Source organism: Hippoglossus stenolepis, chromosome 3 (genome assembly GCF_022539355.2).
Source record: "Hippoglossus stenolepis isolate QCI-W04-F060 chromosome 3, HSTE1.2, whole genome shotgun sequence".
In the NCBI taxonomy this organism is placed as follows: Eukaryota; Metazoa; Chordata; class Actinopteri; order Pleuronectiformes; family Pleuronectidae; genus Hippoglossus; species Hippoglossus stenolepis.
In genome coordinates, this window is record NC_061485.1 from 934,666 (window position 1) to 944,665 (window position 10,000).

At 49.6% G+C, this 10,000-nt stretch overlaps 1 protein-coding gene across 2 annotated transcripts in view; it reads left to right on the forward strand.

Moving 5' to 3' along the window:
• dag1 (dystroglycan 1) overlaps positions 1-10,000 on the forward strand; it is a 40,584-nt gene that overhangs the window by 18,090 nt on the left and 12,494 nt on the right. For both annotated transcript variants that reach the window (XM_035152583.2, XM_035152584.2), the window contains exon 2: positions 4,614-5,365. In XM_035152583.2, the coding sequence (XP_035008474.1) occupies positions 4,931-5,365 (435 nt within the window). In that variant the 5' untranslated portion in view covers positions 4,614-4,930. The remainder of the gene's footprint in view (positions 1-4,613; positions 5,366-10,000) is intronic.

Consider the following 10,000-nt stretch of genomic DNA (forward strand, 5'->3'; position numbering starts at 1 on the left):
CAGTCGTCTTCACCGCGTGACATCACCACGCATAATGCTGTCCTAGCTTCTGGACACGCCCCCTAACAAAGACCGATGTTTGCATGTAGCCACGTTGAACTCTGTGATGCAGAAGTGTTGTAACGATCTGAGACGGTCGGTGTTTCTCGTGGACGTCCTGTCGTCAGGTGGACTTCACGTCTCGCTGCGTTCAGACTCCAGCAGCTGTCGAGCTTGTCTCCTGCAGGAAGTGAGCTGAGTGATTCTCTCCTGTACTTCTTACTCCTCCCGTGGGAAAGAATCAAAGTCCCAAAATGTTACCTTCTTTGTTTCCACCCCCCTGTCGGCCCGCTCATCTCGCCCGGGCGACGCCATTAAAGCTCAGGTCTCATGATACCACCCAGGAAGTCTCCTTCATCCCCCACCCGAGCAGAACGCTTAAAAAAAGACTGAGTGAAACCGGAGCTTCCTGCCGGGGGTTTGGGTTTTTGTTGGGACACAGTTTTCAAAGTGTCTCTCATGATTAGTCCGAAAATATTGAAAATGACAGTTGATAAATTCTCAAAGCGAAAGACAACACCTTCAGGTGGAAACAGTCCTGAACCCAAAGGGGAGGAGTTTACCACCAGAGTCAGAACATCTTCAGAAGTTCCTCAAATGATCAGTGAATCGATCGTTAATCATCAAGTGATGAACAATAATCCTGAATAAACAAACACAGGTTGAAGGATTCGTGTTTAAATCCGATGTCATTTGTAACAGATCATCACTGGAGGGTGAAGAGTCTGTTGAGTGAAACCTACAGACGCTGCAAACGAGGCGTGAAACACGCGTGTGCTATCTTTGGACGTGAGGCCCCGCTCATTAACTCGAAATAGGAAATGCATGTGCACTTTTCTAATTATAGACGTCACAGTGCAGGTTTCACATTGTGAACAGTAACTGATAACAAACGATTCCTTCTCTTCTTTTAGCTCCGTGTCTCATCCTCGAATCATCTGCCCCCCCGCCCTCTCACCCTCCTGCCTCCCATCACGCCCCCGCCTCTCACCTCCTGCCTCCCATCACGCCCGCCCTCTCACCTCCTGCCTCCCATCACGCCCCCCCCGCCCTCTCACCCCGTTTACCCGTCAGAGGAAAGGGGCGAAGGCGTGCGAGTGTCCGGTTAAAGGTTTATTTTTAAAGACGCCTCGGTAACATGACCGTGGAGACGAGTGTCATGTCTGGGTTTTTATTTTTATCACCGAGCAGCAGCTGTCGGACAGAAGAACAAAATATAATGTTCAGGCTCCAAGTGAAGGTCGAGCTGAAGGTAACAACAACCACAGTCTGAGTTCTTCTTCATGTCTGATGTGACCCTGCAAAACTCAAACCATGTCCAGGTACAGACCACATGGAAAAACTGGAGCCTGATCAGTGAATTGATTCAAATATATGACGGACAGATCTGAAAACTTTTATTTTACAGAATAAATGATGCAGAAAAGTATAAATATGTTTATTTTCTTAATTCTAGTTCTATATATTCAATTGTATTTGTTTTCTTTTTTATTTCTAGTTATTTATAAGAAAGTTTATGATTTAAAATATCAAACCTCAATTAAATGTCTTTGTCTCAAGGGTTTGATAATTAATTATTAATTTGTAATATTTACATCAATCATTTTATCCGGGAGTTGCTGTCTGCATCAGGAAACATTCATGTCTCAGACCTGAAGAAGAAAAGTTTAAAAGTTCAATCTAATTTCACAAAGTTGTGTTTTGTGCTGCAGAACCATTGATATTTATATATTTGACTAAAACCTGAGGACATCATAGAACAGATAAAAGTTCATCCTGACGCCTCACGTTCTCTTCTCCTCGTTCTTCTGTTCACAGCGTCGCCTCTTCTCTCTGCAGCAGCAGCTGCTGTGGGTTTACAGAATATAAATTAAACTGCAGGATGTTTTTTCTGTTTCCTGATCATCAGCTCAGACTGAACTTTTACATTTATAAAAAGCTGCTGCAGAAGAAGAGCGATTTCATTATGTAGTAAACATTAGTCTGATAGATCCTGTATTTAATGATCCTGGTTCTGTGAAACTAAGACAGATCAGTTTCTAGCTGCTCAGTTTACCTCCTTCATCAGGACGCTGATCCTGACTCACTCAGGAAATTACAGCACAACAAAGCTCCACCACGTTTTAGGTTCTCATCTCTGAACCCCAAATAAACGTCATGCAAAGATTTGAGTGGCTTAAATGTCCCTCCTCTTCCTCCTCCCTCCTCCTCCTCCTCCCCCTCCTCCTCCTCCTCCTCCTCCTCCTCCTCCTCCCCCTCCTCCTCCTCCTCCTCCTCCTCCCGAACACGAGTGGCGTGACTGTGGGAAACTCTTCGTTCCTCCGCTGTCGTAAATCTCACTGGTTCAGTAATTGAAGAGCGGAAAGAGGCTGAGCGATCCTGACCAATAGGACGAGAGTCACACACACTCAAGTCGCTGTTCGGGACAAAGGTGTCGCCATGGCGCCCAGTGAAGTGTCCACCCCCCCTCCACACACACACAAACACACACAGTTTGCTGTGATTCGTCGAGCATCGGTAACATCACCTCTTAATGGTGGTTGTTTGATGTTTTCGTCCAATCGGGAGGCTCGTTGCAAAGTGGAGTCGCAGGTTCTCGTCAGTCTGACGTCACAGAAAAATGAAACTTTGTATTCTCTCTTTCTATCTCCTCACCCTCTTCATCCGTCTACCTCTCCTTCATGTCCTTGTCCTCCGCCCTCATCTCTCCATCCTGAGTGATGAAAAGCCGTCAGGTGGGTGGAGAGCGTTTGGCGGGCGGTGTTGTGGGTGTCAAGGTGATGGCGTCTTTCCGTCCCGCTCTGAGTCAGTAGATTCCTCACGTCTCTCTTTTCTCCTCCGTCTGTGTGTGTCCCTCGTTCTTTATCCGTCAGCGCTCAGCGGGGCACCGTCACCGCAACGCTCCTCCGCCACCGCCGCCCCCGAGTAGATGGGCTGTGTTTCTGAGAGGAGGAGAATACCCTGAGAGAGAGGGAGGGAGGGAGAGAGGGATGAGGCCGTGTTAGGTGAAGGAGAAGAAGAGAAGCAGTGATGGAATGAATGAAAGTATAAAAATGAAAGCGAAGCAGATGGCAGACTGAGCACCGGTGGAAAAGCAATAAGAGGAAATAGGAGGTTTGTTGCCCGTAGCGATGCAGCTGAAGGTAGCCGACATAAAAGGGTTGGACTTTATCCCTGGCAGCCATCTTGGACTAGTTTTGAGACGGGAAAAGTTAAACTTGTAAACAGAGAAATTCAAGGTGGCATCAATGAAAAATAACATTCAAGAGTAAAATGTTGACTTTGACAAAAGGTAAAAAGGTAAAAATGTAGAAGAAGTTATTTCTGCTCTGCTTCCTGAAGCTTCCTGTCAGACTGAGGAGGCGTTAGAGTCGCTACGTGAAACCAGATCGTTCAGGTTTTTATGGAAGGAAGTGAAAGTGATTTAACTGAAGGACGAGAACAGGACGGATCAATTAAAACAAAGAAATGGAAGATTCAACACGACGCTGACGGACGAGGCAGCGACGAGAAGGAGTCAAACCTCATGTTGTGACTTCACTTTCTCCTGGAGGCCTCAGGGCCAAGATGGAGTCTCTCTCTCTCTCTCTCTCTCTCCCTCTCTCTCTCTCTCTCTCTCTCTCTCTCTCTCTGTCTCTCTCTCTCTCTCTCTCTCTCTCTCTCTCTCTCTCTCTCTCTCTCTCTCTCTCTCTCTGCCTCTGTCTCTCTGTCTCTGTCTCTGTCTCTCTCTCTGTCTCTCTCTCTCTCTGTCTCTGTCTCTCTCTCTGTCTCTCTCTCTCTCTCTGTCTCTCTCTCTGTCTCTCTCTCTCTCCCTCTCTCTCTCTCTCTCTGTCTCTCTCTCTCTCTGTCTCTCTCTCTCTCTCTCTCTCTCTCTCTCTCTCTCTCTCTCTCTCTCTCTCTCTCTCTCTCTCTCTCTGTCTCTCTCTCTCTGTCTCTCTCTCTCTCTCTCTCTCTCTCTCTCTCTCTCTCTCTCTCTCTCTCTCTCTCTCTCTCTCTCTCTCTCTCTCTCTCTCTCTCTCTCTCATTCTTCTTCATGCTTTGTATCTGTCCCTCGCTCTCTGGGGGAAATCATTTGTTGTGACTCGCACAGGAGGAGATCCTCTGTTTCATGAAAGAGCTGAATGAATACCCCCCACACACACACACACTCTCCCTCTCTGCCCCCCCACCAGCTCACACCTACACTGACCCCTCTCACAATAGAGACGGCCTCCATTCATCAGTGCTTCCAAGAAAGCTTTGACTGGTTCTGCATTGTGGTCTAATCCGAGGTCCCACCGTATATCACCTCCACTCTTCATCCCCCCGTCCTCTCCTCCCTCTCCAACTCTTCCTCTCTCGCTCTTTCTGAGGTCGGTGAACAAACGAGCGAGTTTAAAAAGATGTGAGGACTAATCAGATTACTCCTCAGCACTGATGGATTCCTATCGACAATGAGATTAATGTGGCACGAATCACTTTAAGGGTTGAAACTTGTCTTTTGATTGGCTGTGAGTCGCTGTGAGTCGAGACGGCTGAGTCTGAGTTTGAAGTGACTCCCTCTAACTCTCCCTCTTTCCTCTTCTCCCCCACAGATCTCAAAGGTGCCGGGTGCCACGGGACTCCTGAGCCTCTGAGGGGCCAACACAAAGGGCGAGGGGAAGAGGCAGAGTAAAGCCGAGGGAGGGAGGGACAGAAGAGGACAAAAGAGGGGGAGGAGCAGAAGAAAGAGGGAAGATTCCTGCTTGGCGCCAGGCCGGGAGGAGAAGAAGAGGGAGGGAAGGAGATTTGAAAGGAAGGATTTGCTCTATCTGTCGGGGGTGCATGCTCCCCCCTGAGTCCCCCCCCCCCACTTGGACATCCTCCTCCTTATTTTTTTCTGCGTCAGTGACGGGACGACAAAAGGCAAAGAATGCACAGTAAACTGAAGGGAAGCCTGGCGGCGAGCAGGGGCCTGGATGTGAGACTACCCAGGACTAGAGCCTTGCTGCTGGGCCTCCTTCTCGCCGCGGCGACCTGTCTCCACCTGCCCGTCAGCGCGGAGGTGGAGATCGACGTGCTGAGCGAGATGGTGCTGATGGAGACGGGCGGACAAGGCGACGGAATGGGTGGACGGAGCGAGCTGGAGGCCTCCATGCACTCCTCCATCCTCCGGGACTTCCAGGAGGTGACGGAAGGTATCCGGGAGATGGAGGCTGTTGCCATAGAAACCGGCCAGACAGCACAAACTCAGCAGAACGTTGCGGCGCCCACTGCCTTCCCAGACTCCTCAGCGGTGGTGGGTCGAATCTTCCAGATGAAGGTGCCAAACAAGATGGAGGATGTTTACCTGGGTGACATCGTCAAGGTGAGTCTCAGCTTCAAGTTCATATTTCACAGACACAACAAAGCAACCGGTTTCTTCCTTTAAATACATTTTCATTCTGGTTTTATTCAAACACAACTTATAATTTAATGCCGGTGAGAAAACAGAGAAGGACCAAAAGAAATATTTCATATTTTAATGTTCCATGTGTGTGTTTCCTTGTTGGATGAATCCTACAGAGTGAGGTTTGACCCAGACACATCACATCCTTATCTTCATCTGGTATCTCTAGAAACCTAAAAAGGAATTACGGACCTTATTAAAAACCCCGTTGTGCAGTGGGTCTATGTGCAGTGAATCAAATGTCACAAAGTTTTCAGACTGGATCTCTGGAACATGTTTCAGAAGATATCGTCCTGACATGTTGTGTGTTTGTGAAGCAGCAGCAGCAGGTTGTTTCTGGACATGTTGTGTAGTTGGTGTTTGTGAAGCAGCAGCAGCAGGTTGTTTCTGGACATGTTGTGTAGTTGGTGTTTGTGAAGCAGCAGCAGCAGGTTGTTTCTGGACATGTTGTGTAGTTGGTGTTTGTGAAGCAGCAGCAGCAGGTTGTTTCTGGACATGTTGTGTAGTTGGTGTTTGTGAAGCAGCAGCAGCAGGTTGTCGGGTCCGACTCGTTCAAACAGGAACATGTGGAACATCCAGGCGAGGGGCGGAGCCTGTAGAGCAGCAGGGGCGGAGCCTGTAGAGCAGCAGGAGGCCGGACATGACGTATAAACTCTGCTGTGGAAAGATCAGTGTTGTTGTTTCCAGCTCATCCACACCGGCGTCGGCCCTCATCACCAAAAGATCTGGAACCTCCTCTTGTTTGTTGACGTCTTCGTCTTCTACGTGTACAGCTCCTCTTCTTCTTCACTCTCTCTCTTTATCTCCCTCCATCCCTTCCAGTCTTCCTCTCCTCTTACTCCATCCCTTGTTTACCTTTCACCTTCTACCTCTTCCTTCAGTGATGAGCAGCATGAAAACACAAATCTCCGACTTTAATCTCAAACTAAACAGAAAGACGTTAAAACCGAAGCAGAAACATGAAATCAACATTAACAGATGAATAAATACTTTTGTTTCACCTACATCTTTTATAAAGTTTACAGACGAGTGAGCGATCGAGGTCCGTCTGTGTCACTGGGTCAGTGCCTTTCCTCTCGTTTCCTCCCTCACATCCTCGTTTCCTGGTTCCTCATCTCTTCCTCCTCGCTGCTGTCAAACTCCTCCTCTTCCCCCTTAATCCCCCCCACTCATCTCCCCCTCTCACTCCCCATCACTATTTCCACCTCTCCCTCCCTCCTCCCTCCTCCCTCGTTCCTCCTCCCTCGTTCCTCTGAACCTGATTATGTCCGTCACACTGTGAGCTGAGGGCTCCTGCTCCAGCCAATAGGAGGCGACGGTGTGGATGAGAGGATGGAGTGATGAAGAGGAGGAGGAGTGATGAAGGGAGGGTTGAACAGAGAACAATAACTCCAGGAGTGTGTTTACTTCCCCCAGTTTCTAATTCCAAAGCTCCTCCCTACCCCTCCACTGCTGTTATAAATTTCAACAGTCTCTCCCCCTCCTCCTCTTCCTCCTCCTCCTCCTCCTCCTCCTCCTCCTCCTCCTCCTCGTGAGTTCCCCCTCAGGTATTTCGAAGGTCGGTGCTCAAGGTTGTGGAGCGAAAGGCCAAATCAATTCCTGTGCTGGCTGTTGCTCTCGTACTAATGGTCTTTTCTTACGAGCGGGTCTGAGAGGTCTCTGTGACAGCCCGTCGGCCCATTCACCTTTAGCTGAGCGGCCGCCGCCCGTCACTGGACACGGCGCCGTTTGTCCATTCACGCTGCGTCCAGCTGAGGATCCGAGCCGGGACATCGGCCTCAGAGGAGGAGCTGGTTGAAGTCGCAGCGTGAAGCGACAGAATCTGACAGAATGAAACGTGACATCGTGACCTCAGAGCTTCAGAGTCACGTCACTTTCACAGGTTGTAAAAAACAAACCTGCTTCGAGCCGGATGTGAAGGATTCATATCATATTTACTGTCATTTTCAAAATATGTTTCTGTGTCAGAATTTAAAACTGTTGAGGTCAAGTTCACCTCAGTTTGGCAGAAAATATCAGATTCATGACGTTGTTTATTCTGTGATCGAATAATCAAATGATTGTAGAAGCTTCTGGTTTGTTGTGTTGCTGTTGTGTAAACGTCCCATTGTGTTAAATTATTCTTCAGGTGTTTTCGCTCACTGCAGGGACATGATTCGTTCTTCTCTTTGACGGAGACGTTCTCTGATTCACTCTCTGGAGCTCTTTCCTCTTTTCAGACGATTTGTACCCGTTGACCTCAAACATTTGTAAAGTGGAGGATTTCTCTGCAGCGGAGGAAACGGCTTTGGATTTTCTAACTGTGTGTGTGTGCGTGTGCGTGCGTGCGTGTGTGTGTGCGTGCGTGTGTGTGTGTGTGTGTGCATGCGGTGTGTGTGTGTGTGTGTGTCATGCGGTGTGTGTGTGTGAGACATCAGTGATAAGTCACTCAGCTGAACAGGCAGCACCAGTGCATCTGTATGCAGGTGCTGCAGGGACCCTCAGACCCCGCGGGGCTGTTTCCTCTGCTGTTATTAATGGAAGTGGCCGGCGTCAGCGGCGTTTCTGGCCGACAGATGAGCGCTCTCCGCTGCCTCATTACCACAATTACCAGCGTAATTAGCTGATTGGCTGATGGGCCGGCTGGCAGGACAGTGCATCCACTTTCTCTCTCGCTTTCATTCGAGCAAATAACTGACGCCAGCTGAAAATGTAGTTCTCGGAAAAAGAAAGTTCTCAGTCCAGTAATGTGTGTGTGTGTGTGTGTGTGTGTGTGTGTGTGTGTGTGTCTCTACTTGTGTGTGCGCCTACGAGCGTTACATGGAATATTTGTGTGTTTTCATAATTGTGTTGTATTTGCATGATAAGCGCTCTGTGTGTGTGTGCAGAGACACATATTTGTGGGACAGTGGTGTGTGTGTGTGGTTGTCAGATCATATTGACGAGCTGTGTGGAACAGCCCCCCCCCCTGATGAATGGAGACAGTAGCTCGCTGTTGTAAATTGGACACTCCCCCCTCCCCTGGGGGCTGTTTGGTGGGAAAACTAACTTTCCCTCTTCCTCCTCCTCCTCTCGATTCCTTCTCTTCCTCCTCCTCCTCCTCTCGATTCATTCTCTCCTCCTCCTCCTCTCTCTCATTCTCCTTCCTCCTCCTCCTCCTCTCAATTCATTCTCCTCTTCCTCCTCCTCCTCTCAATTCCTTCTCTTCTCCTCCTCTCAATTCATTCTCTTCCTCCTCCTCCTCCTCTCGATTCATTCTCTCCTCTTCCTCCTCCTCCTCCTCTCAATTCATTCTCTCTCCTCCTCTAATTCATTCTCTCCTCCTCCTCCTCGATTCATTCTCTCTCTTCTTCCTCCTCCTCCTCCTCTGATTCATTCTCTCCTCTTCCTCCTCCTCCTCCTCTCAATTCATTCTCTCCTCCTCCTCCTCCTCCTCCTCCTCCTCCTCCTCCTCTTCCTCCTCCTCCTTCTCTCCTCCTCTGTGTCGTTCATCGTCTCTTCACCTCCGTCTCCTTCACTCTCTCTCCTTGTTCCCCCTCTCTGTCTCTAATTGAAGGATCCCCCTCTCCTTCTTCTTCCTTCTCTTCCACATCAGCGAGCCGTCTCTCCCTCGTCTCATCCTGACTCACAACACAAGCTTTTTCTTCTCTGCAACACCAGCAACAATTATTTTCTCCCCTCTGTACTTTTCTGCTTCCACAGTTTCTCTCTCGGTGGCTTTTGAAACCACAGCCGTCTCTCCGGTATCCCTCGCTCCCTCCGTTCACTCCTCGCCACATCTCTGTGGGAGTCTTGAGGCTCTGTCCTCGTGATGCAGGACAGAAGAGACGCAGTGAAGCAGTCCTGTCTTTTATTGTCACTGCTGCATTAAAAGGTCTTTTCACAGAGACGTCCGCCCGGTGAGCCCCCGTCGCTCCGTCGCTGGCAGAGCAGCAGTGGAAACTGGTATTAAGAGGGAGGAGGCAGCCCAGAGATAAAAACACACACACATGAGTCAGCCTCGCTGTAGCTCGCTGCGAGCGGTTTACTGCCACCACATTGGCGGTGGCCATGTTGCTATGTAATTAAACATACAGCAGCCCAAGCTTTTTGATTCATATGTTCCAAGTTATACACGTATTCACTCAGATTCATTCATGAGTTGGTGCTTCTGGGTTCGAGCTGAGCTGGATCCCTGAGCTGATCCCTGAGCTGGATCCCTGAGCTGGATCCCTGAGCTGGGTCCCTGAGCTGGATCCCTGAGCTGGATCCCTGAGCTGGATCCTGAGCTGATCCTGAGCTGGATCCCTGGCTGGTCCCTGAGCTGGATCCTGAGCTGGTCCCTGAGCTGGATCCCTGAGCTGGATCCCTGAGCTGGGTCCTGAGCTGGATCCCTGAGCTGGGTCCTGAGCTGGATCCCTGAGCTGGATCCTGAGCTGGGTCCCTGAGCTGATCCTGTGCTGGATCCTGGCTGATCCTGTGCTGATCCTGAGCTGGATCCTGAGCTGTCCTGTCCTGAGCTGGGTCCTGAGCTGGATCCCTGAGCTGGATCCTGAGCTGGATCCTGAGCTGGATCCTGAGCTAGGTCCTGAGCTG